The 27,906-nt window shown below is 45.5% G+C and overlaps 1 protein-coding gene and 1 long non-coding RNA gene across 2 annotated transcripts in view; one reads left to right on the plus strand and one right to left on the minus strand.

Annotated features, from left to right (window-relative positions):
* LOC307200378 overlaps positions 1 to 27,906 on the minus strand; it is a 557,860-nt gene that overhangs the window by 252,980 nt on the left and 276,974 nt on the right. The window lies entirely within an intron of this gene.
* On the plus strand, positions 2,047 to 27,775 carry KRT23 (keratin 23). The gene is made up of 8 exons (XM_079948839.1): positions 2,047 to 2,746; positions 12,021 to 12,103; positions 14,539 to 14,695; positions 19,551 to 19,712; positions 21,773 to 21,898; positions 22,656 to 22,876; positions 24,525 to 24,553; positions 27,417 to 27,775. The coding sequence occupies exons 1-8, from the start codon at positions 2,333 to 2,335 to the stop codon at positions 27,515 to 27,517; spliced, it is 1,293 nt and encodes a 430-aa protein (XP_079804965.1). The 5' UTR covers positions 2,047 to 2,332; the 3' UTR covers positions 27,518 to 27,775.

The following is a 27,906-nucleotide window of genomic DNA, read 5'->3' on the forward strand; positions in this document are numbered from 1 at the left end:
TGGGGGACACCATAATCTTTTCAACATTTAGGTCCTCTGAAGGTCTTAATTCGGCCCTGGGTGTGATGTTGTGAGTATGCAAAACTACACTGACTTTCAACAACAGGTTGGCTCGCTAGCCATCCATCACTTGTGGTCATCACTTCCCCTGAAACAAGGGGTGGCAGAGAAACTTGATTCAGCTTACATTTAAAAGTGAATCTATCAAATTTGCACTTTTCAGAATAATGAGAACCAAAACACAACCATCCTTCAAAAGTTGAACTTTTCTGAATGCTATGATGTAGTTCTCCGATTAAATAATGTTTACAAAAACGGGTGGAAGAGGAAGCGTGCCATATTAGTGAATATGACATTGCAAATGCCTATCTTAGCAAGAATGGCTTGCAAAAATGTGTAAATTACTCAAAATTGCATACAAAGATGCATTTATTTGGAGAAATTCACACTGAAATGATGATGAATTTTCATGATATTGTTTTTTTTAAAAAAAATCAAACGGCTGCAGAAATGTAGGGAACTGAATAGAAGTCAAGAAAAATGAGAAAGAGAAAGATCCTGCCATAGCTACCAGTTAGCTCAGGCATGCACAGAGGGCATGTGAGAGAGGGGGAAGGGGGAGATGGCGGCTTCTCTCATTTGTGCAGGATATATATATATATATATATATATATATATAGGTACAGTGGTACCTCGCAAGACGAATGCCTCGTAAGACGAAAAACTCGCAAAACGAAATATTTTTTTGTTTTTTGAGTTGCTTCGCAAGATGGATTTCCCTATGGGCTTGCTTCGCAAGATGAAAACGTCTTGCAAGTTTGTTTCCTTTTTCTTAAAACCGTGCATTCACTTCGAGGAGCAACTCATAGCACGCGGTGTGGTAGCCTTTTTTGAGGTTTTTGAAGACTTTGGTGATTTTTGAAGCTTTTCCAAAGTCCGTGCTTTGCAAGACGAAAAAATCGCAAGACGAAAAAACTCGTGGAACGAATTAATTTCGTCTTGCGAGGCACCACTGTAAAGGGAACCATCCATGTCCAAGATGGTGCAGACGTCTTCTCTGCTCCTCACATGAGCCAGTTGGTGGAGACTGCAAGGAAACAGATATTGGCCGGCAGCAGCTGGTGTGGTATGGTGGATCTGTGGAACCGCTCTTCTGACACCCATCTCTCTGCTGCTCACCTGGATGCTGCAGGGATGAGGCAGGGCAGCAGTGAGGTCAGGACCACATGGGGGCACCAGCTGAAACAATCTAGCACTCCTGATGATGTGTCCCCACAGCCACACCATTGAGGCAAGCAGCAGCAATGGTGGTACTGAGGCCAGCTCCACCGTGCAGTGAATGCTCCTGATTTTGGCAAAACGTTAGGAGAACAGACTCAGCAGCGGAACCGAGGCAATCTACAAAAAAATGCATATTGGGGAAAATGCATATAAAAAGCGGGGGAAAGCATAAGATTGGGTATATTAGGGAAATGTGCACCTACATAGCAACAATTTATTTAAAAAGAATAAATTGTAATAGGGAAATGCAGAAGACTGACCTTAAGATTGGAAAATGATAAACATCAAGAGAGGCCAAAATGGGTGGAACTGTCCATCCCTAGAGAGGCTGTGGTTGACCTAGAGTCCCTGAACGGGTCTCAATAACTTTTTCTTAAGTTCCTAAGAGATTTGTTGAACCTTCCATTTTTTAAGAGGTTTTATAAAACAGTCCATGTGCTCAGGGGAGTCGCAAGTTGATTTTTAAATTTGATTTTTAAAGTTGATTTAAAAAACGCCCCCAAAACCACGATAAAAGTTGGTTCAGAAATGGCACGCAGAGAGCCCCGGAGCCTAACCCCTTTTCTGGCCTTCAGTGTTTTTGCATGTGTAATTCAGGCAGTTTTTCTTGCTGCTGCAAACAGCTGAACAAAACAAACCGAGCCATGTGATTGAAAGAAACCTGAAGCAGAGGCCGGGGCTCTCTCAGTTCAGCTCCACCCCTCCCTTGGGTGGCCACACCTCACTGATATCATGCAAAAAGCAAAATAAAAGGGAAGAGAGGAGGAGGGAAGGGACAGGGGAAGAAAAGAGAAGCACCTTTGGTATGTCACCGGCGTTCCAGAGAATGACAATCACATTTGCCGGTTAATCAGGGTTTTGGAATTGACCAAGAGGAAATGCATGTTTTGTGATGATGACACAATCCTTGTTGGCATAGTTGTTTAACATGAGGGAACTCCCACAAGGAAAGGCTTAAAAGCACTTAGCGAGGGCTGAGGCACTTCTCAGACGCTGCCAGGAAAGAGAGGGAGTGTTTGCGTGTTGATTTCGGTTCCTAGTAGATGTCAGAATGAACTCCAGCCAAGGCTTCTACCACTTCTCTTCTGGATCTCTCAGGGGTGCTTCAGGGTGTAGCTTCTCACACATCGGAGATCCCTACAGAGCTGGCACTCTGCACGGAGGAAATGGCTGTCTACCTGTCCCCATGTCCTTTGGAGCACCCACCTGGCTGGCCTCTGATGCCGGGGCAGGCTGGGGGGGCTTCGGCGGGAGCCATGGGGACATCTTCATGGGAAGGAACGAGAAGCAGATGATGCAGGACCTGAACGACCGCTTGGCCTCATACCTGGAGAAGGTGCGTTCTTTGGAAGAGGCCAACACTCAGCTGGAGGGCTGCATCCGGGACTGGCACAAGAAGAAGTCTCAGGGCACCAAGCACGACTTCAAGGATTACGAAGAAAACATCTCAGACATGCACGAGAAGGTAAGTCTGAGGAGGCGCAGACTGGCTTACATTCCTCCATGGGGGAATTCAAGTACTCGTTCAGCTCAGCAATATAAATATCTGAAATGGTTGCTTCTGTTGGGTGTTTGCTTAAGAGCTGTCCTCAAGGAAAGGTGTGGGTTCCAAGGGTAGGAAAGGGTGAAGAGGAAGGGGAGGCAACCCTGAAATATATATATTTTCAAGCGCACACATTCTCAAGCAAATTCTCCTAACTACCGTTTTGCTCAGGGGGGAAATGTTCATATTTCTATATTTTTTATCACATTGCAGTTGTGGATGATGTGGAATTTATGGGCTTGGCAGCACAATTTGTTGAATTTGGTGTGTTAATGCTTAATACTAATCTTTGGATTTTAAATTAAGAATTGTGTTACCCTATAAGTTTTTATTATATTAAAGAAGGTAAATTTGATTTGGGGTGGAGTGGGGAGGTTAAGGTTAGGGTTAACATTTCAGACTCAAACTACTCACTGCGCTTCCAATGTGCACAGAACACGATTTGAATTCTAGACAGAATGTTGCACTTCGCTCTTGCTTCTCAGATACACCACGACTGAAATGATGCCAGCTATTTCTATATACATGCATCTCATGTATATATTATCAAGCATAATTTTTAGTTAACCTACATCTCCTGCAAGAGCGCAGTGTCCCTGTCAGAATATGCCAGGATGCTAGCTTCAGCAGTGAAGCCTAGACACCTTTCTAAATAGTGGGTTAGCCCTTGAACAAGCTGAAAAGGATGACATGCTCCAATAAGATATGGATGGGAATCCAGGGACGAGTCACCCAGTGAGTTTAAGGCATCAGATGACATCCCACTGACATCACAAGTAGACCCATTCGGATGAATGTGCCTGTTCTGAGTATGACTTAGAGGGATCTCTTGAGCAGCGAGCAGCTGAGACTGGGCAGCATTTCTTTACATAGCAATCTGTGTTATACTGACTTGGACCATTGGTCCCTATAGCTTAGTGTTGTCTACACTGACTGGTAGCAACCCTCCAGTCTTTCAGACAAGGAATCTTTTCCAGGTGTACCAGGGATCGAACCGGGATCTTTTGCATGCAAAGCAGATGCTCTGCTGCAGAGCTACAGCCTATTCTCCACTGTTAGCAAGCAATGTTGTTGTTGTTGTTGTCATCGTCATTGATTAGTTAACCATTCTTCACCCTAAGTTCCCAGGGCAGGTTACAACTTTAAAACACAATACAGTGGTACCTCAGGTTAAGTATTTAATTCGTTCCGGAGGTCTGTACTTAACCTGAAACTGTTCTTAACCTAAAGCACTACTTTAGCTAATGGGGCCTCCTGCTGCTGCTGTGCCGCCGGAGCACGATTTCTGTTTTCATCCTGAAGTACTATTTCTGGGTTAGCGGAGTCTGTAACCTGAAGCGTATGTAACCAGAGATACCACTGTATTAAAAAACTGTTTAAAACAACTTGGAATCACATAAATGAGGTGGGCCCTAGAAATATACCCCTCAAGTGTCAAAAGCCAAAGTAAAGAGCACTGCTGAAGAAAATTAATTTGCTAGTTATTCCCGTTTGTAAAGATGTTTGCTGCTTTACAGTTCTCTCCTCATTCATCCCCTTGCAGTAACCTTGGCCTAACTCTCAGAAACAGTAGCTGGAGATAGCCCTGAGTCTGGACTATACCACTTCAAACCAGAGGCAGGGGGTCTCATAACTGAATTTCATTTATAAAAAGAAACATAACAAATGAGGTGGTGTGCAAGTGAGAACTTCCACCCAACTCCCCTTGACATGCAGGCTTTCTATGCATAGGCATCTTGGGCTACCCCATACATTTAAAGCACCACTTTAAACAGTCTTGGCTTCCCCCAAAGAATTCTGGGAGCTGTTGTTTGTTAAGGGTGCTCAGAGTTGTGCGGAAACCCTCTATTCACCTCACAGAGTAACAATTCCCAGAGTTCCCTTGGGAAAAGGGGTAGCTTGTCAAAACCATTCTGGCTGTTGTAGCTCAGTGACGGGAATAGGGGCTTCGTAGAAACCCTCAGCACCATTAGCAAACTACAGCTCCCAGAATTCTTTGGGGGGAAGACATGACTATTTAAAGTGGTATCAGAGTGTTTTAAATATATGGTGTGGATGTGGCCTGGGGGTGACATTCTCTCAGTGGAGCTCCCATCTGCAGCCTGAAGGTCATTACACAAAGGGAATGCACCTAGGATATAGCAACTCTGCAGAACTTTTTTGTCTGTGTCTCCTCTCGCCACCTATATTTGTTTCAGAGCCGCTTCTCGTTCACTGCTTGGCCTTTTGAAGATATGTATGGAGGAAAAAGACAGTAGTAAACAGCTGGAGGCGTGAACTGGGTGAATTGCTGCCGAGAGCTCAGAAAGGTTGCAAGGCATATGTTGTCTCCGATAGTATGCCTGAGCTTTCCAGGGTTAAAGATATAGCCCTATCCCGACTGTGCCATTTCATACTGCCAGTTGGGCAACGTATCATCAGCCGCAATAAACTCAAGTCCCAATTACTGCAGTGTGCTCACCGTGGGGTTACCTTTGAGCCTGGTAGGGATCAAACAGCTCATGCAAAATGCTGCAGCCAGACTGCTGATCGGGACAGTCTCTCATGCAACTCTGGTGCTCAGAAGTTTCACCTGGTTTCCCATATGCTACCAGGCTGCGTTCAAGGTTCTTGCATTAAGCTACAAGTTCCTTAACTATTTTGGTCCAGGATACTTCAAGGACTGCCTAATCCCTTACATCCCTGCCCAATCCTGGAGGCTTTCGGGGGAGTCACTGTTGGTGGCCCCCCCATGTCTTGGATGCACAGCTCATATCCATAAGGGGCTATGCATTCTGTATTGGGGGCCCAATTTTGTGGAGCTCCCGTCCGGTGTAAGTCAGGCAGGCCCCTTCCTTACTGAACTTCTGGTGCCTGTTGAAGTTGTTATTGTTGTTGTTGTTGTTCCAGTAGGCATTATAACAGAAGTTTGATTTTATAGTTTTAACTGGTCATTTTACATTGTACCTATGTACACTGCTCAGCAACTATTGTAGTTGAAATGTTATTAAAAATAAGTAAAACCATTACTGGCCCTTTTGGTTTGACCTATATACTGTAAACTTGGCAGGCAGGGATTTTGGGTGCTCTATATTGCCCGCCGGGACGCAGGTGGCGCTGTGGGTTAAAGCTTCAGCGCCTAGGGCTTGCCGATCAAAAGGTCGGCGGTTCGAATCCCTGCGGCGGGGTGCGCTCCCGCTGCTCGGTCCCAGCGCCTGCCAACCTAGCAGTTCGAAAGCACCTCCGGGTGCAAGTAGATAAATAGGGACCGCTTACCAGCGGGAAGGTAAATGGCGTTTCCGTGTGCGGCTCTGGCTTGCCAGAGCAGCGATGTCACGCTGGCCACGTGACCCGGAAGTGTCTCAGGACAGCGCTGGCCCCTGGCCTCTTAAGTGAGATGGGCGCACAACCCCAGAGTCTGTCAAGACTGGCCCGTACGGGCAGGGGTACCTTTACCTTTACCTTTATATTGCCCGCCACATTGTTTTCAGCGCATTTACAGAGACACAGTGGTGCAAGTACTTTGCAGCTCATAGCAAGCTGGGTAGCAAGAGATATACCCATCCCCATAAACAACCTCATTTTGGAAGGTTCCTTCAGCAGGTCTGACTGCCCTGACTTCCTGTAATGTAGGAGGATGCTGGGCCAGCCCTACCAGTAAGCAAAGTAAGGCAGCTGCCTCAGGTGGCAGATATGGAGACTGGGTAGTGGGGATGGGGTATTGGAGGTCACAGTTCTGTGTGCCATAGGGACTGCCCTGCACCCCCTTTCCCAGCCTTAATTTTAGTGAAAGATGCTGGCCCATCACCTGCGCAGAAGTAAGATGCAACAGCCAGTCTGGTCCAGTTCCATACATGGAATAGGCGAGCCCAACATTTTGTCTCTTACCTAAGGCAGCAAATTGTTTTGGGTCAATCTTAAGAGGACGGAGCTGCTATAGTGTCTCTGAGTACACATGAGGCCAGCTGTGCAGGAAAATCTTACAAACAGCCCACCCTCTCAGCAAATATGTAATTTCCCGATAATGAAAGAGAATTTCTGGTTCTCACCAAGATTTCCACATTAAGCGTCAACTGAAGCTGCCTTCGTGCTCACATGTCTTCATGCCTAAGTGGGATGTTAATTGGGGCTCATAATAATGCCCATTTAACTAGGCAATAATCCCTGTGACTAATCCTATTAATGACTTTTAACTCCATGTTGCTATATAAGGCAAGAAGGCAGGCTTTTCACAACGGTGTGCTCTAGCTCTTGAAGAGCGTTCCGGTTCTGAATGAGGGTAATTTGTACCTCCCATAATCTTTGGGAGAGGCTGCCACAGAGAGCTCTGCCAAATGGCATCCAGCAGGGCCCCTCTCAGCAGAATGAGCAGCAAGGCCTATCTTACCACATTTTGAAGTAAAACACTCGAGCACCTAAAAGACAGACCCTCATAGGATCACAGCCCAGGTGGTTCATGGGAAGTGATTCATAAAACAAAAATAACAATTAAAAATAAAACTGCCTAACTGTACTGCTGTATGCTAAGTAACGCTTTCTGCATGGTGACAGCCTCTGTGCTGGCTCATGTGGGATTAGAGCTGGCATGATTTATAGCTAGAGGTAGCCAATGTGGTGGCCTTCAGAGGTTGTTGAACTACAACTCCCATCATTCTTGACTGTTATTGGCCATGCTGGCTGAGGCTGATGGGAGTTGTGGCCCAGTATTATCTGGAGGGCTGCAAAGTTGACTTCCCCATCTAAAGCAAGAAGCCAACCTGAACTTGACCAACCACTCTTCAGCCACCGATCTTCTCAGCCCCCGAATGGCTTTCCTCAGACTTGGTTTAGAGGGTTACCGAAGCATGCTGAGGGCAGAACAAAGACTACAGCCAACAAATGAGGGCCTAATGCAATCTCCCTTCCTCGTTTTTCCTCACTTCAGATTCAAACTACCTTGCTCTGCCAGTAAACTCTCCCCTAGCTTCTATTGGCTTGAACTGGATTGCTACCCAGTGGAAAAATAATTTTCTTGGCCCAAGATAAAGGTTCATATTAGATCTTGGCGCCCACACATATAGAGTAAATGTGGATTTTGCTAGTGTGTTGGGGTCTGCTTCCATAGTCAAGAGAACTGTGAGCCAACTAGAAGGTTGGCATTAGTCTGCCTCCCTCCTATACTTTGCTCCATATCCTTCCTGTGTTAGGTTTAATGGGCTAGCAGAGGGGAAACAGTTCATTCTGAAAACATAGGCATATGGGGGAGCAAGGAACCTCACTGGTTCAGGACACAGTTCTAGGATGATGGTTTCCATGTTGTCAATACATTTTGCCCTGCTGTTAAGGACTTTTCCTCCCAATATGCTCTTAGGGATGCCCTCTGCTCTCTCTGAAGCACCATGAATAAGTTCAGCTAAAGCCGGGATGTTTTGAAAGATGTAGTCTCAACAGCACCTTATCACACCACCATCTAAGTTTTCTTTTTGTGTGGCTCTGCACGAGTTTTGTTTACACTCAAGGTACAAACTGATTGGCTAAAATCCCTGTATGTATGTGTGTGTTCTCCTGTAATATATGGTTTTGCCCTCTTGCTGAAATCATCTGGAGGTGTTTGCTGTGTAGGCTCTGTGCTTACGGCATTCTTTCTTGCATGCACTTTGGGAAGGAGAGGAAGAACAAGGAATGCTGAAAATATAGGTCACTGATTCCAAGATTTCCGCAACCGCCTTTTTCCTGTTCTACAGTTCAACAACAACAAGCATCAGAACTTGGAGTGAAAAAGTGTTAATTGCATTTGTGAACTAACTTTATGGCCTTCTGCATTCCTTCTTCTGGCAACCCCAGAGGAGTAGACTATTTGCCCAGGAATGTTCCCTGTCATCGCTTGAACAAATACATTCATGGCATGGATCCCCCTGGTTCTGTGATACAACTCAGGTCTTTCAAGAAAAGGCTAGAGAGGTTGTCTTAGTGATGCTTTAGAGAAAGATTAAGGGTATCTCAGGTTCCAACGGTAAAACTACATCTCCCAAAAAGGTATGTTTTGCAGAGAATGACACAGCAGCTAGGGACACAGAAGAAAATTGGTCTGGTTCACATTTCAATGTGAACTGATGTAATTTGCACTTCCCAAAACAATACATGAACCGGGAGTAAGGATATTCCTTATGTACAGGAATATTCAGTGGTTTCCAAACTTCCTGGCATACTTTGAGCACTGATGGGTGTTGTGTCATATCTGTTACAGCAGTCAACAATTCCTGGCTTGCCTTGCTGGCTGAAGGCATGGAGGTCTTTTCTCTGACTTTATGCTACAACTCTGAAACACAGAGCATGATGTAATGGGGAAATATCTTGCTCCTCACTCCAGCTCTGAGCTTGAAGCTATGAAGTGCAGGGGCCGAAAACAATTGCTGGTGCTCACAGTTCAAAAATGAAGAGGAGACAGAGGCTGCTGGCTTACGAGTGCAGCTGAAACTTAGAGTACCAGTTTGGTTCCAAGACAAAGTGATGGGGCCTCCCTCTTCCAGGTCTGAGCTGGGAGATCCAGAAGAACAATGGCTTGCTCTGTCTCTGTGCCTGAAGGACACTCCTAGTTCAAAGAGTTGGACAGGAGAAGAAAAGCACTGAATATTCTCAGTGCCAACGCAGTGGTGGAGGGGTTTTATGTGTCCTGAAAGCACAGAGCCTAAATGGACCCAAGGCTTCCATTGGAATGGGGGTTCATTTCCTCTGCTCTTCAACTCTAGGCTTCAAGGGAGCCTCAGGCTCATGTGGTCACTTGCTAGAGCTCCTCGCTCTCAATGGAGGGGGGGGGCAAGTCAGGTCATTAAACCTTGATCCATAAGAGTGTTACTTTACAAAGGGGGGCAGTCCTAGAATATGCCAGTCCTTTTTAGCCAAATAGCAGCAGCATTTGTGGAAAGAGTTCAGATTTTATTGCAGACTGCAGTAAGAATAAAACGATCCAGAGGAATTCTCCAAATTCTGGGCTCGGGACACAAAATTCAAGACACTTTTATAACATTCTCTTTACCATGATTAGGTCATGAACGGTCCCTTTCAGCAATAGGACTGGATATCAGAACACGTGGACCACTTGTGGACCCCTCATGCTCACTTCTAATTCGTTTACAAAAAGCACACTCCTGTCCACTAGTGATACCATGGCAACAGTGAACAAAGTTTAGAAATTTGCTATTCTTTTCTCTCATACAAAATGTTGCTTTTCTGCTATCTGCTGACATGAAGTTGTCCGAATTAGTGTGAGTTACTGTTCTGGGGCTTTGAAGTTCCTAGTCTGCAAAGGTCAGTGAGCTCTTGGCATGTTTTGCTGAACTGATAAGAAAATGAGAGGCCCTGCTTGCTAGCAAAAAGACAGAAATGAATCTTCTATTCATGGGTGAGGGAGGGGAGGCTGCAGAGAGAAAAGAAAAATAGTTTTTAAATTGCTTCACATCATTTTCCCTTTGGAGGTGAGAAAATGGAAAGTTATTTCTGAAATCTTCAATATGGGATTAAATGAACAAATGCAATTGCATTAAGTGTGCAAAACAATTGCATTAAAAAGAGAGAGATGCCTATATTTCCAGTACAGCACAATGGCACAGATACGTTGTGGCTGGGACTGTCTGAGAACTGTCTGAGTCTGTGTTTATGCAGACTCAGCACTTATCAGGCTGAAGTGCATCAGAAACATGTTCCGTGGCAGACGGGGCGAGCATAGGTTTGTGTGCTGTGGGTTCTGACGTGCTTCCTGGTTCACGGCAGGCACCTGGATTACAGGTCATGACACCCAGGTATCAAGAGTTTATCTGTCAGGGACTGGGCAGAGGAGGAATGGTGGAGACCGCCTCCCCAGCCTGACCCTTCCAGGGAAGAAGCAGACAGTTCAGAATTACAACAGGGGTTTGAGGGAGATCACAGCTCAGAGGAAGACGAGGGGGAGAGTTGGGAAATTATGGGAGAGGATGAGGCGGCAGAGCTGGAGCAGCTGGCTGACACATTATCACTAGAAAAAATTCCAGACCCACCATCTCCCAGAACCTTGTGAGCCTTAAAAGTAGGAGAGCAAAGGGCTCAGAAGCAAAGGACTCAGCGCCACACGTAGAAGGGATGGTGAATGAGGAAGTGGGAGAGAAGGGGAGGGGAGATTTACTTGGGGCAACGCCATTATTCCAAGAGGCTTCCTTTCTAAGCCTCTCTCTCTGTGAATATTGAATGAAAAGCCATAGGTAAGAACTTTCCTTGTCTTATCAGTTCCTGGCAACCTACCACGGGGGTTGGATCCTCTAATGCCTGACACTATCATAGAATCCCTCAGCTGTACAGAAGACTCTAAACCCTGTTGCAGGGCACACACTCAGTTTACAGAAGGCACTGTTGGCCTTCCTTCTCTTCTCCTGTGAACAGGTGGTGTGTGTCCTTTAACATACCTAAAGCATTCATCAGTGCTTGAGCATCACAGAGGAAGATCAGTTGTGGTTTGCAAACTGCCTTTCAGCTGCTGCTGCTGCTGCTTTTGTTGTTGAACATCTGATAAGCTACCAAAGACTTCTGGGATCCTCCGGAAACTCTTTGAAAATAGCTTGTACCTGATAATTTGATGGCATTTAATGGTCGGCAGACAATCGTTAACATCAGGTTGCGTTGGGTAAATCACATGCATTAGATATAGTGTCCAATAGCATCTGGTAGGTAAGTAACAACCATTGGTATTTGGTAGCTGGGAATTCAGAACTGAAAATGGCCAAAACCAAAATGATCAAGAGATACTGGCAGGTATAAACGTTTCCCTTTTTGACATTTGATTTACATATTTCAGAGTAACAATGTGAATGTGAATTTGCTTCAGAAAAGTTGCATTAAAAATATGAACCTTAACAAAGTTAGAATATTTCAGATGTTTGCAAGTAATAGGTGCAGCTCAATAAAAGGCATTATGTCAGAGAACATTGCTTGCAAAAAAATACTTGCACATTATATACTAAATAAATATACTGAAATACTGACCAGTTTTTGTGAGGACATTTTTTTAAAAAGGAAACTGATGCATAAATGTCATGAACTGCACTTTAGGTTGGAAAAATGAGGCAGAGAGAGAAACCCAAATTGAGAAATCCATCCATCTGTTCATCCCTACCAACAAATCACAACAACTGCCAACCCCCCCCCCCCAGATATTGAGCTTTTCATTCCACATTTGCCATGAGATGAATTCTTTCTTTCTCATTTACAGATTGAGACTAAACGGGTTGCCAATGCGAGCATCGTGCTGCAGATTGACAATGCTAAAATGGCCACTGAGGACTTTAGGCTCAAGTAAGTTATTCCTTCAACTCCTCACCTATTCATGGAAACAGAGATGGGCAAAGGACATAGAATTTGGCCTTGATTCTTCACAACCTGGTCGTTTGGGTGCAATAAAGCTGACCTGTTCCCCAAGTAATTTAATAAATGTAATAAATAAAATAAATAATAACAGTAATGTTAGATGCATCGCAGGTTAAGACTGGTTGAAATCATCACCATTGGAGTCATGCCATTTATGTTGCCCTACTTACTAGGTCAGGGACGCGGGTGGCGCTGTGGGTAAATCCTCAGCACCTAGGACTTGCCGATCGCATGGTCAGCAGTTCGAATCCCTGTGGCGGGGTGCGCTCCCGTCATTCGGTCCCAGCGCCTGCCAACCTAGCAGTTCGAAAGCACCCCCGGGTGCAAGAAGATAAATAGGGACCGCTTACCAGCGGGAAGGTAAACGGCGTTTCCGTGTGCTGCACTGGCTCGCCAGATGCAGCTTGTCACGCTGGCCACGTGACCCGGAAGTGTCTGCGGACAGCGCTGGCTCCCGGCCTATAGAGTGAGATGAGCGCACAACCCTAGAGTCTGTCAAGACTGGCCCATACGGGCAGGGGTACCTTTACCTTTACCTTTACTTACTAGGTCCATGGCCAGCAACTAGGCTGGCTAGCAGGCCAATCTCGAATGGAGCGTAGGGTTGAAAGGGGTCTTATCTTCCCCCACTGCTTCTTACTCATTTGTGGCTGCCACCACATAACATACCTGGCTGAGGCTGAAAGCTCAAGGCAGGTGTGTTGTCTTTTCTGGATAGTAGAGGAAACCTCAGGAATTATGTAGGCACCGCAGTTTGTTTCCTTTCCATTTCCTCTGCCTCCTGAAACGAGATTGGTGCTATCAATGGCTACTAGCTCCAATGGCTATCTTCAGCCTCCACTATCAGAGGCAGTCGCTAGGATTCACAGGTGGGGAGATGCTGCTCCTCCTCCTCTCAGGTCCTTCATGTGGGCTTCCTATGGGCAACTGGTTGGCCACTATGAAAACAGGCCTGATCTTCTCCGTAGTGGCGCCCGCCCTGTGGAACACGCTCCTACCAGTTGTCAAAAAGAACAACAACTAGAAGACATCTGAAGGCAGCCCTGTTTAGGGAAGCTTTTAATGTTTAACAGACGAATGTATTTTAATATTTTGTTGGAAGCCGCCCAGAGTGGCTGGGGAAGCCCAGCCAGATGGGTGAGATATAAATAATTTATTATTATTATTATTATTATTATTATTATTATTATTATTATTGAATCATAGAATGGTAGAGTTGGAAAGGACCATGAGAATCATATAGTCCAACTCCCTGCAGTGCAGCCGTATTTTGCCCAATGTGGGGCTGGAACCAGCAACCCTGAGATTAAGAGTCTCGTGCTCTACCAACTGAGCTATCCCTCAGGGGATCCTATGGCTGTATGGACCCTTGGCCTGATCCACCAGGCTCATCTTATGTTCTTAAGAGGGTATATTCAGCATCAAACCTGACATGTATTTACTCAATATGTATTTGCTGATTTACCTAAAAGATAAGGTTAGTGAGTGTGCATGGAAGGGAAGTGGAAGCTGCCTATTTCAACTTCCCCTTCCTCTGCTCATTAAGCTGTTTCCCCCACCCTTCCAGAATCACTCATTTCTAGTATCTGAGTGGGACTGTGGGGAAAAACAAAATTGAGAAACTGAAGGGCAATGGCAATTTTTTTCGCTTGCAGAAATAGCCAGTGCCAGAAAGCGTGTGCACTCAATTTGGAATGGGACATGGGAATCTGTAGGCTTCACCTTTTGTTGTAGTTCTGGTCTAGATGCCCTCCGCCACAGTCTGCAATTTGTACGGTGAGGGGAGATCCCAGTTGCTCCAGTGGAAGCTTCCTCCCCACCTCCTGTGCGAATTGCAGACCTGGTGAGGTGTGTGCATCTAGATTATGACTGTAATGGGCAGCAAAGGGCTGAATCCCAGAACTGCAGAGTTGGAAAGGGCCCAAATAGTCATTTGGTCCAACTTTCATGTGTTCCAGTGTTCCAGGCCAAATTGGAGCTCCTGCACAGGCTGTTTCTGCACAACAAACCCTGCCCTCAGGGTACATGGCTTGATTAACACCATGTGTAACTTGGCCCGTAGCGAAAATTGGTTTTAGGAACCAAGTCTTTGAGCCCATCTTTGTCGAATACCAATCGAAAACTCAAGAGCTGCTCAGTTATCTATGTAATGGGTGCATCCAGCTTCACTGAAATTTGTGAATATGGAAGACTAGATTTAAATGTCCATTGTGCCTTTCCAAATCAATATTTTTATTGTATGAGCATGGAAGTCGGAAAAGGGCATCCAATAGGTAGGCTAACTGAAGTCCTCAAAGCTGCATGCTCAGTCCTCATGTGTCTCCAGTCCCCTCAACTGCTTTCCTTTGCTCTCCTTGGCTAAGATATGAGGCAGAAAAGGCCCTAAGGCAAAGTGTGCAGGATGATGTTGAGAACATTCGCAAGGAACTTGACAACATGACAATCATCATAACAGACCTGGAAATGGAGATCGAAGCGCTCCGTGAAGATCACATCCTCAAGAAGAAGGAACACGAGGAGGTAGGGGAAATTTCCAGATCTGCTAAAATAAGGCCATAAGATGACTTTCATGGATTTCATTGCACTCTTATTGCTTTTGAAGAAAACTAATCCCCGAATCGAATCCTCTTTGACACATTCTCCACTTGAAAGCTGAGTTTTTGATAAGCCATATCATAATCATATTGAATTCAAACAGGAGATTGTGGACGACATTAGCACTATCTGTTGGGTAGTGTGAGTGGAGCTTGTTTTGCACAAAACTCACATACTTTATTTCCATTTTAACTTTCGAGCATGCATTTCTCTCTTTAAAATATTGATATCCCACACCAAATACAGTAAAAATACAGTAAAGGGCCATTCCACCATAAAAAGGCTAGAACAACAGGAAAAATACCCAAATTCACTAACATCGCTAACAACCGAATTCCTTCCAAAAATATAATTAGGGAAGAAGTGAGGTGGTCTTCTCTGGGCAGGGAATCCAATCTTTGACTGCAGCCATTAGAAATATGTTCTGTCAGTCAACTGTCCCAAAACGGTATATAGGTTTAAAGGCGATAACCAATACTTTCAATTGGGCCTGGAAGCCAATTGGGCCTGGAACCAGGGAGGCTGTTTCAGCAATAGTGCAACATACTCCAATGTCCAGTTCCAGATTATAGCCTAGCTGCTGTACTTTGAAGGAGCTGAAGTTTCCGAACACTCTTTCAAAGGCAGCCCCACATAAAGCGCATTTCAGTAGTGCAGACATTATGTGACCAAGCTACATTTTACCACAGCCAAGTCTGTCCTTTCATGGGCACAACAGCCTACACTGGGTGAAAGCATCTCTGGCTGGGCCCAGAAGCCCTCTCAAACTACTTTAACCTTCCTTAACCCTCTTCAGTAGAACACACACATATATAGATTGGCACAGCTATCCCTTGGTCCATTACTGAGATTACAAAAGCACAAAGGATGTTGCATATTTCAGAAAGATTCCCTTAACCAGTACAGATCGGAGAGAAATTCACTTCAGTTTACATTTAAAGCTGAATTTGTTGCAGTCACACTTTCTGGAACAGCTTAAGAACTGAAATGCAGCCTTCGTGAATTTTGCAATGTAGTTCTCCAACCAAAAGAGCATTTGCAAAAATGAATGATGAAAGTGAACATATAAAAATGCATTAAGAGAAATTGCTTCCCCCCCCCCCCAAAAAAAAGTACCTTAGTCAAAGCTGCAGACCAAAACAGTTTTTATTTGGAGAAATTTGAAACAAAATGCTGATGAATCTTCATTAGTATTTTTTAAATAAATAAATAAATTTCAAATTACTGCAGAAACATGGAGAACTGAATTTAATGTTGAAAAAAAAATGAGGAAAACAAGAGATAAAAAATCGACAGATAGTTCCATCCCTGCCAGCCAGCTTCAATGTCCCTTTAATGCTGGGATATTGCTTGTGAAAAGGTCTAAGAGAACAGAATACAGAAGTGCATACATGTTTTCATGTGAATTTTTGAAATAAAAATGTTTGCAAAAGCGGGACAAACTGAACTAAAGATTGGCAGTGGGGGGGGTGAGAAACTAAAATAGATTTGTATTTCCTTGTAGATAGTAATATCTAATTTTTGCTACAATAGGTAAAATATAGCTATTACAACCTTAAAGCGTTTCTAGTGGTAGAGTTCTGTAGTGTTAACTATCAAAGGGGATACAGTTCTATAAACGCAGAACATGATTAACCAACATGCATTAGTGTTCCATTGGCTGGTGTCATTAGTTCAGAAACCCCTTTTCAAAAATGTATTGCAGTTGTCCCCTGCAACCAAGCAATCAGCACAAAGCATCACAGTTTTCATGTGCTCTGAACACTGGCTGGTTTTAGCATCCTCCCCTTAGCTTCCCAAGGGCACTGTCACTATGTAAACCACAGAACAATATTGCAACGAAGGGAACTTTACCATACCAGTTTGGCTTGTTTAATAATTAGGTTGTTTACAGAGTAATTATGTGTTTTCATTCAGCTGCTCCTGCGGTAATTACACAGAACCTTTATAGCTTTTGCAGCAAGACTTGGCAAAGTACAGATACATTTTGGTGTGTGTAAAACTATTGATATTAGATAAAAAGAACAGTTTTAGGTTTTGAAGAAGAATTCTATCCCCCTCCCCCCAAAAAAATCAAGTTACCGTATTTTTCCGTATATAACACATCCCCGTTTATAAGACGCCCCTTATTTTTGGGGACTAAAATTTAAGAAAATGGGTGGGGGGAGATTGCCCTGCTCGCTGTCTATATTCTGTCTCCTATTTTAAAGAAGCCCTCCAGATTTTCTTGCACAAACACTTTCCCAGTGGCAGAGCACATGATTGATACAAGACCCTTGGACCATCTCAGGCATCTCCAGTTACTAGGCAAATTTGATTGTCATATATCAGATTAATAAGGCAAGATAGGAGCAACCAGTAGCTTTGGATATTAAGCCAGAGTTGAAAGATGTCTTATTATCTTGGCTGGTTCTGAAGTTGTGAATCACAGTTTCCAGTTTGGGGTGAAACAGGAAACTATACTTAATGAAAGACTTCGCTATAGTTGATTCCCTTATGTACACAAAGGGGCTTAGTGCTTGGCCATAAACTTAAATAGGATCTCCTTGACTTGCCCAGTCCAGACATCAGCTGAGCCCAAAACCTCCATGTCATCCCCTCCCTTCAATACTTAGCCAAAAATATTTAAATTCTCTCTCTTGGGAACCAAGTCCTGCAGTCTGTCCTCCGCATTGCTTAATTTGTTCTTATGCAAAAAAGTGGGCTGCCGAGTCACAGGAATTTTGATCTGCGGGGCAACCTCTGTGCCTTACTTCAGCACTTCTTTGCTGGTTAAATATTAAGACGGACAGGGAAACAATTGTCTGTGATGAGCTAGCTTTAAGAGGAAGAATATTTTGATCTGAAGTTGCCGGGAGACCTCTGTTAAAGGACGGGATGTCAGTTCTGGAAAGAAACAATAACCAGCAAGCAGACACCTAAAATCACCAATTGTACAGATTCTCCAGGAACAAGCACATGCACACACCTATAACAAATTAAATTACCAGTGTAAATTTTCTGCGGAAGAAATAAAGCAAGCCTAGAGAAGCTGTGGCTCTCCAGATGTTTTGGAACTTCAATTCCCAGCTCTCCTGAGCACTGGCCATGCTGTCTAGGACTGATGGGAATTGGAGTTCAGGAACCTCTGATGAACCACCGGTTCCCCATCCCTGAAATAAGTGGGAATGAGATACAGGTGGAGGTTTTTTTATAATAGCTAGGAGGGGAGAATCAAGATAACAAGGGAGCTTTCTCACACCCAGGCCCTGGCCCAATTTTCTCTTCCCTTGGAGCACAGCTAAGTCAGCTCCTGTTGAAAAGACAAATATGGGGAAATCTCATCTGCTTCTAATGAGGTTTAGGGATCCTGTTCTACCAGCACTGGTCTCCCTGGGCTAGAGACAATTGCTGAGATCTCTCCCCGGGCTAAGATTCTGGGTTTTCTTAATTACTTTTTAATGGATGGGCATTGGAGCCAGAGATACAGGTGTAAGCTGTGCTGAAACACCTGAGCTCCACCTTACCTGCTTCTCCTTTGTCATCTCAGCTTTTTATCTGCCAACCAACAATGGCAACTCCTCTAACCTTTATCTCAATTAACTGTACATGATCATCTGTCCTGGAAGCTGCTGAGCCTCTCTTAGGCCACGTACAGGGGACAGTGCATTGTTGGCAATGGGACCACCGGGAAGGATACAGGCCCATCACTCCAATTTTGAGAGCTGGCCTTTGTTACTATTTCCTCCTTCCCTTGAACTGCACCCCAATATGTTCAGTGTGGATACAAGTAAAAGATTGTACAAAATCATGGAAAGCAGAGAGGCTGGAGCAGCAACTCTGCTCAGTGGACCACTGGAATATCTTTTAGAGTTTACAAAGCCCTCCCTCATAATGTTGGGTCGGATGCACATGGAAAAATCCATAAATGCCTGATAGATCCATAAAGACCCATCCCTATCTCTTCCTCGAAAACCCTCTAAGAGACCCAGGGAGGCCCCAGTGAGCATGAGGCTCATCTCAGGGTTGTGGGTTCCAGCCCTATCATTGGGCAGGGAGTTGGACAAGATGATGGTAGTGGTCCCATCCAGATCTACAATTTTATGATTCTCTGTGTTTGGGTGCAGACTCTTTGAAAGGCATGCTTGGGCCAATTCCATTTCTGTTGGCCTTAGATTCTGTCCATGTCCCCTTGTTTTGCTCATTCCAGCTCCAGCAGACCACATACAGTGTTTCCTCCTTGCCAGTTGTTTTGACAACTTCTGCTAATCCAAGGGGCTTCCCTTGTATGTTTTGCATTTTTGCCCCAAGAACCTGATTTGCAACTGGCATCATCTCATTTCATCACCTTGTAATTTTCCAAGTTTGCTGCAGGTAGGCCTGCTCAGGGTTGACATGTATTCATTTCAGTGAACTGGAGGCACACCTGTAGCAGTTGCTGTCTCCAAAGGGAGAGCAACAAGAAATGGCTGTTGCCTTCATGCACGGCTGGTGGGCTTCCTCGAGGCATCAGGTTAGCCACTGTAAGAAATAGGATCTGATTAGGCTTTGGTCTCATCTAGCAGGAGTGTGCCCTATTTTATTCGGCAATCACATTCTTTAGAGACTTTCAGGGAAGGTGAAACTGCTTGGAAGAGAGACAAAGTTCAGATATGAGATTTGCAAAGAGCAAGAGGGAAGGACATCATCCTTAAAATAATTCTCACCTCTCACCCAAAGAGAAGAGGGAGGACAGATTGGAATGTGGCCATCCCATGGGCTCCTCTTACGTTAACCTCCATCTTTAACCCTTCATGTGCAGGACATGCAAGCACACGGCGCTTCCAAGGACTTCAAGGTGAATGTGAAGGTGAATTCTGCTCCACAAGAAGATCTGGCCAGGATCCTAGCAGGGATAAGAGCGGATTATGAAGCCATTATTGAAAAGAACCGCCAAAGCCTTGATGCCTGGTTCCAGCAGCAGGTAATCTTTAAGATGAGGGAGATGGAGAAAGCCCTGTTGGGCTACCCTGGACCCATATGTGTATTTTTAAGTGTTGTGAGCTAGGCATGACCACAAAATGGTTGCCATTTGGTAGGGGGCATGCAATGTCCCTTTCTGTACACATATGTATCTTTTGTGTGTGTATGTTTTCTTCACACCAAGGGAAAATGTACAGAGAGAACATGAAAACAACAGAGAGAGAGAGAGAGAGAGAGAGAGAGAGAGAGAGAGAGAGAAGCACAAAGAGAGACAACACACAACTCCCCAACTCAGTGGTGGAACAATTTCTGCATTGACTTGAATGGGAGAAGTACCTGCACCTGTAAAAATGGCTGGGGAAGCTCTGTTTGAACAACAGAGCCCTTGGAAAGGGTGAACTTCTCACCACCAGCCATTCTTGGAGTGGGACGGCTCCCTCACTATATGCAAGTAAATAGAGGCATCGCACCACAGAGTTACACAAGTGGCAAGAGCCCGGTGGGTGTCACGGCACGGCTTGATGGGGTGGCACACCTTTGGGGATACTAGGGCTACAATTTGATACCTTGGCCACCCACAAATTAGGAACTGGCTTCAGGGTGCTACGAGGGCATGCTGGCTTAATCCTATTCCAGGAATCGACAGTGCCCCAGGGAGTTCTTCCATACCCATTGTCCCTGCGATTATGAATAAGCTGACTTCCAGGCAGGCAAAGTGCCTGCTTAGGTGTGAATACTTAAGAAACGCCACCTCCCGATATGAGGTAATGCCGTTCACTGCTGCATGGACAGCTTTGCTAGCACCCAAACCTCAAAGAACCAGCCACAAAGCTGATTTCCTCCCTACCTGGGCACATGCTGGCAAGTGAGGACATGCCAGCCTCTGCGCCTAATTGATGCCATCTCCCGAAGAGTTATTCTGGGGGGGAAACAGAGCATTTCCTGGATTGGGGGAGGTCATACAGCAATCTTCCAGGGGAAGGATGGTGAAACCTTAGAGCAGGACCTGTTCCCTTCTGGGGGGCACATGCAAATGGTGGGCAGGGCCAGAGGCGGAAGTGGGTGGGGCAACAAATCTCCATTCTACCTTTGTGCAGCAGGTGAGTTTCTACACTCACTCACAAACCCTTCCATCCGGCAAGCAAGAAGCATTATTAGAGCTGAAGGACACATGCCAGCCAGGGCAAAACACTTTGCCCTGCAAAGTAGGCTGCAAAGCAGGGACAGTGAGAGCTGACCCCTCGAGGGAGGTTCCCGAGGGCCAGAAACAGGGCTGCATTCGGCCCCCAGGGTTGAGGTTCTCCACCCCCTGATGTAGACAGGTCAGAGGAAGGATTCCCAGTGAGAGCTCACAGGAACCCATAAGAAGGGTGTGTTGCTCCAAGCAGGCTCAGGCGAGTCTGTTCATGGCAACAGCACAAACAAAAGACTTTTAAAAATATTTATATTTTATTGAACATTTTCAGTAGAGAAATGAAATGGGGAAAAGTGGAGAAAACTGAACACAAAACAAAAATAGAGAAAACTATTTGAAACTGTGGTACAATGCAATATATAGGTATATAAACAATGCGGTTATCCTAACAGGTATAAACTTATTAACAAGTCATTCTGCTTTTTTCTAAATGCATTCCAAATATCATTATATTTTTCCATGCACGATCTACCTATAAAAGCAATCAGTTTGTATGTTGCAAGAGTAGTCATATCTTCTTTCTATCTATCATTCAAAGGGGACCATGGTATTATCTTTCCAACATTTCGATATCAGACTTTTAGCAGAAGTAAGGACGCAAAGAATCCATTTGCACTGACCCGCTGTCAAAGCACATAACGTTGGTATGTGGTTTAGGATAATATTATCATCTGACAATTTTAATTCAACCTCCCCCCCCCCAAAAAAAGTAGGCTTTACAGATCTTAATATTTTCCTCCCACAAATTGTCAGCATGGGACAATCCATAAACATACATGTTGTTGTAGATAGGCCCTTTCTGTGCAAGAGTAGCGGAGTCTCCAACAGCACAAACAAAATGTGTTGCTACTTTTTTTGTTCCACAGGTCACCAGTGAGTCTATGGAAGATGCGCCCAGCCAGGAAGAACTACAGAACAACCGGAAGGAGATCTCTGACCTGAACCGCACTCTGCAGAACCTGGAAATCGACCTGCAGACGCAGCTGAACAAGGTAACTTAGCCAAAGATAGAGGAGGATGTAACAGACATTGATCACGAGAACAACGGTCATTACAGTGAGCGGTCCATAGTTCAGTGGCAGAGCGACTGCTTTGCCGACAGAAGGTCCCAGGTTCTGTTCCTGACATCTCCATGTCGGGCTAGAAGAGACCCTTGCCTGGAATGCTGGAGAGCTGCTGCCTGTCAGTGTAGGAAATACTGAGGTAGGAAGGTCAGTATAAGGCAGCTTCCTAGGTTCTACATTCCAGCAGCCCTCAAGAACAAAGTTCTAGTTAGAGGGGCAATGTTGTTGTGAAGATGAAATGAGAAGGAGGAAAACCATGTATGACACAGTTGAGTTCCAGGGATGGGGAAAGGTGGGCTAAAAATGCAATAAACAAACAAACAAATATTCCCCACACAAGGATCAATATTTGGTACAAAGGGAGAGTAATTAAGCCATGGCACTACTGACGTACATGAAAGTCCTGTCTTAAACAAATTACATTCTTAATTTAGTTAGGCAGTAGGGAAGTGGGGGCAGAAAGAAGACAACAGATGATGGATAATGTAGTTATTGCTTAACCTGACAGCCATCTAATATGACTATAGGCATGTTAAAGATGTGAATCCTGCAGTTGCTGCTAGGCTGAGCCCATCATTTACAAATCCTCAAACAAATAACAGTAGTTTCTGTGGTTTCTCTTTAAATCACCACAAATATTTTACAGAAGATGATATCATTGGATCCCCCCCTCTCTCTTTTTCAGAAATTCGCCATCGAAAACACCTTGGATGAAACTAAGTCTCGCTACGCCTTCCAGCTTCAGAGCATCCAACACGTCATCTCCAGATGTGAAGAAGAGCTCAGCCAGATCCGCAACGACCTCAGGTCTCAAAATAACCAATACAAGGTCCTCCTCGGAATCAAAACCCGCCTGGAGAAGGAGATTGCGACTTACCGCGAGCTTCTGGATGGAAAGATTGATGGGTGAGGGAAAGTTAATATTGAGTCAGGCAAAGGAAAGAAGAAATCTATGGCTGGTATTTACATAGAATTGGTATGTTTTTATGCAGACAAAGTGCATGACAGGAAAACTGAGGCCCCATCTTGTATACAGGTACATGCCTGGGAAAAAAATACATTTATGTGGCATTTAGGGCTGCTTTTAGATGGCAGGTAATCCCAATGCAAGGGACGCGGGTGGCACTGTGGGTTAAACCACAGAGCCTAGGACTTGCTGATCAGAAGGTTGGCGGTTCGAATCCTCGTGACGTGGTGAGCTCCCGTTGCTCGGTCCCAGTTCCTGCCCACCTAGCAGTTCGAAAGCACATCAAGTGGAAGGAGAAAAATAGGTACCGCTCCAGCGGGAAGGTAAACGCTGTTTCCGTGCACTGCTCTGGTTCACCAGAAGCAGCTTAGTCATGTTGGCCACATGACCCGGAAGCTGTATGCCGGCTCCCTCGGCCAATAAAGCAAGATGAGCGCTGCAACCCCAGAGTCAGCCACGACTGGACCTAATGGTCAGGGGTCCCTTTACCTTTACTTAATCCCAATGCACTGGACATTACCCCTTCAGATGTGCAACTCTCTCTATGCATGATAAGGTAACTCTCTCTATGCATGATAGAAGGTAGCATATATGCAATTCCCTACTCAAAAGTTACAGAGGTTTTCAACCTTTTTGAGTCCATGGCTCCCTTGACTTTCTGTGGTACCCCTGTAGAGTTCAGGAGCCCAGTTATGTCACTCCTTGTCTGCAGAGCTGGCAGCCTCTCACTCTTTTTTGAACAGTCTCCCTTGTGGAGTGTTCCCTCAGCCTCCTCTCCCCTCTCCTTGGGAGTCCTCTGGGCAGCCGCCACAGCCATCCCTGGTCTCTGAGCCGCCTCAGCTCCTGGCAACCAGCACCCCATGGCCAGCCCCAGAGGCACCATTCGCCTGGGGAGATTGTAGCCGCAGCTGCTGCAACAAACAGCTGTGCAAGCCTTTGGGAAGCAGAGATACGAGGGGGCATCAGAGGAAGGGGGGGAGGAAAAAGGGACAGAGGCCAATGTTATTGGTGGCATCCCTAACCATCATTCAAGGCACCCCAGGGTGCCCAGGCACACTGGTTGAAAACCACTGCACTAGGCAATGCACATGTGACCATGTTTGCTTGGGTCACCTGTCTCCATACAAACCTGCAGATTACATTTCCATATTCAAAAAGATAACCCTAGCTGAAACATAAATGATGGGAGATTTTAGCCCAAATGTGCAAGGGGAACTTTCCCCCCTGGCCCTATTCTTCTGGAAGACAGGCTGGTGTCTGTATGGCTCAGGGACTAGCATATTTTCTGAAGGCAAATAAGCACAGCATGAGTCACTTTGAATCACTTGTTCCAGGTAGCAGAGTGCCCTTGTAAGGAACTTGGGGGAGCAACAGAGACACAATCAGAACTTTTCCAGAAACGGGATTTTATTGTGAAAGACTAGCAAAAGGACAACTTAAAAGTCTCAGACACAGAAAGAAGAGGGGGGACACCTGGCTGTGTACAGTGCCCACCCCCTAACACTAATTAAGAAATAGAAATAGAGTCGTATGGGTATTTGCATTGTGCATATTAATTTATGCTGCCTTTTTTTTGCCATTTCGCAGAATGACGGGCTCCACTTCAAGCTCTAGAGGTAAAAGTCTTGATAATTGTTGGGAAAGCCCCAATATTCTTTATGTGTTTTGTTTATGTTTGCATCTGGGTGGATTTCTGTGGAGAATTTCTATCTCAAAAACATGAGCGGCATGCTCATCCTCTAAATGAAGGGTGGGGGGTGAGGGGTATGCATGGCTGGGAAGTTGTGTCCTGTAAGGGTCACATCCATTGCTCCACCTACATCTGGCATGCAGCCACTGAATGATTCCTTATGAGGGTCAAAAGGGTTCCACATCCTTGCTGGATCCAGAGGTGAGCAACATCTGGCTGTGAATGCTCTGTGTGGATGCTCCAGCTCACAGGAGTTGCATTCACAAAAGGCTTCTTGTTAAGCACCATAACGTGAAGTAAGATTCAAAATGGCGCCAGTCCTGTGGAACACCTGTCCATCAGATGTCAAACAGATTAACAACTCTATGACTTTTAGAAGACATCTGAAGGCAGCCCTGTATAGGGAAGTTTTTTTAATGTTTGGTGTTTTTATATTTTGTTGGAAGCTGCCCAGAGTGGCTGGAGCAACCCAGTCAGATTGGCAGACAAAACTATTATTATTATTATTATTATTATTATTATTATTATTATTATTAAATGTAGGTCCATTGTGAACAGACGTTTCACTGTGGGGATTTAAAAGGAGTGAAGTGGAGGGAGATATATCCCCTCCCGGCCATCTCTTACATTTAATAAGATAAGCCGAACCCCACACCCCTCAAGAGGTTTACAAAGTTTGCCCACAACTCCACAAAAGAGGCAGAAACAGAAACACCTCCTTCATGAGGAGCAAAGTTTTTCACAAAACTAGAGAGTGGGATCGCAACAGCAACAGTGTGAAGGAAGAATAATTTCCTCAGAATTCAGCCTTCTGCTCTGCGTATGTGTCAGAGCTGCCTCCAGGTCCCAGCTCACAGAGGACCAACGCTAGGCTGTAGTTATGTACAAAAGTCTTTATTGAGGTTCAGTTTCCATTTTAAAGCCGCAGCGCGCAGCTCTACGTCTCGACCTTAGACCGGCGAAGTCCCGTCTGAGTCTCCGCCCCTTCCACACCAGTTTAACACTCTCGCTTTGCTCCACCTCTTCCTAAGTTCCTTTCTCCTCTGGGCCCTCCTGCCCGCTAGGGTTTCATCCTTTCTGGACTCCTCTGACGCTGACCCTGATGATTCTTCCCCCTCCTTCCGGCGGGCTTTAGGACCTGGTTCCCTATCCGGGCTACCTTCTGTGCCGCTTGCCTGTACATTTGAACTTGGCGCGCGCGCCCAGCCTGCAACTTTCCTCTTGACCGTTCCCTCGCTCTCCGATGGAGGCGTGGCCAACCCTGACTCATCTTCTCTCGCTGGTGGTGCATATGTGGGCTCTGATACCTGGGACTCCTCCCCCCCACTATGCTCTGGTGGGGAAGCTGGTCCTGATTTCCAACTGCTGCTCTGGGAGTCCCCGCTGGCCCCTTGCTTCTGGGGTGTCCCCCTTGGGTCCCCCCTTGCCCTGCCCATCGGCGCTCCCTTCTGTGAATCTTCCGATTCGCTGGAGAGGCTCATGGAATCTATCGGGCTGCTGTCATCTTCTCCTACGCTGCCCTCGGATTGCTCCCCCTCGCTCTCCATCTCCTCTCCTCCCTGCGCTCCCGCTGAGTCCCTGACAGTATGTCTTGGCTTGGTCACTGCCAAAATGTTTATGAGGTAAATGTCATGCTTACCTCAAGTTAAGGGAAACTTTTCCATCACAAGGGCCACATTCCCTGTGGGACAGCCTTCCAGGGGCCACATGACAGAGGCAAAAGTGGGCAAACCAAATGTTGCCTTCACACGGTAGGCTAATTTCTATGCGCATTGATCGGCCCTTCTCTGGCCTCTACTGAGGCATTGCCAGAGTTCAAGGACACATTCCCAGTCAGGCCAAAACACTGGGAGGTGAAAAGCAGAGCCATTGAAAGGCATGGCCTGGGGAGACTTCTGAGGACCAGATAAAGTGGCACGGAGCGCTGCATTCGGCCCCTGAGGTTGAGGTTCCTCGCCCCTACGTTCAATATCAGAAGGGCTGTCACATGGAAGATAGAGCGAGCCGGGCCCTGAATCAATGGATTCAAACTTTAAGAAAGGAGATTCTGACTAAACATTAGAAGGCAGCTTCTGATGGTAAGAGCTGTTTGAGAATGGAATGGACTCCCTCAGAAGGTGTTGAGCTGTCCTTCATTTGAGGGTGGATGGCCATCTGTCAGGGATTCTTGAGCTGTGATTCCTGTATTGTAGGAGGTTGAATTAGATGACCCTAGGTATATCTCCAGTTCTACAATTCTATGACTCTGCATCCTGTTCTCATATCTCAAGGCATTCAGGAGCCTGTGCACCAAGGTCAAATTTATAGGACGGTACTATAGCAACGGACGCGGGTGGCGCTGTGGGTTAAACCACAGAGCCTAGGACTTGCCGATCAGAAGGTCGGTGGTTCGAATCCCCACGATGGGGTGAGCTCCCGTTGCTCGGTCCCTGCTCCTGCCCACCTAGCAGTTCAAAAGCACGTCAAAATGCAAGTAGATAAATAGGTACCGCTCTGGCGGGAAGGTAAACAGCATTTCCATGCGCTGCTGTGGTTTACAAGAAGCGGCTTAGTCATGCTGGTCACATGACCCGGAAGCTGTACGCTGGCTCCCTTGGCCAATAAAGCAAGATGAGCGCCGCAACCCCAGAGTCGGTCACGACTGGACCTAATGGTCAGGGGTCCCTTTACCTTTACTATAACAATTCTGATAGTTCAGTTGGGTAGTCCCTCAGTCCCAAACATCTTTATCTATGTAATAGAGCATGCCTCGCTTCTTGCATAATAATGTATCCCCATATTTGTTCCAGGATATGGATCTCCCAGCCAACATCTAACAAAAATCATTCAGGAGAGTGTGGATGGACAAGTGGTTGCCACACATACTGGTGAAATCAAACGGCAAGCTTGAGGTCAGCACTTTGAAGAAAAGAAGCACTTACACGTAGGAAAGAAACCCCACAGAAGTCCAGCTTTCTAAGAGAAAGAACCCTGTTCTTCATTCACTGATATACTTTGGGAGCCTTGAATCTATTTCCCCCCTTTTTGCCATTTACATGTTGTCACCCAAACCAATTCTAATTTTATTTAATATGAACGCAAATAGTTTGTCCTCTTCTCTTGGCCCCTACTTCTTTAAAGAATACAAATAAATTTAAAATGTCATGGAGTTATTCTTCTTCATAGCAGTTGGTTTAACCAATTGGAGAACAGGCTTTCAAATCCCAAAGGTTCTTAAATGCTGCACAATTCTGTATTTTAAACAGGTTGGTCTAGAGAAATACCACAATGCAAGCTATT

This window comes from Podarcis cretensis (assembly GCF_951804945.1).
Source record: "Podarcis cretensis genome assembly, chromosome: 13".
Taxonomy (NCBI): Eukaryota; Metazoa; Chordata; class Lepidosauria; order Squamata; family Lacertidae; genus Podarcis; species Podarcis cretensis.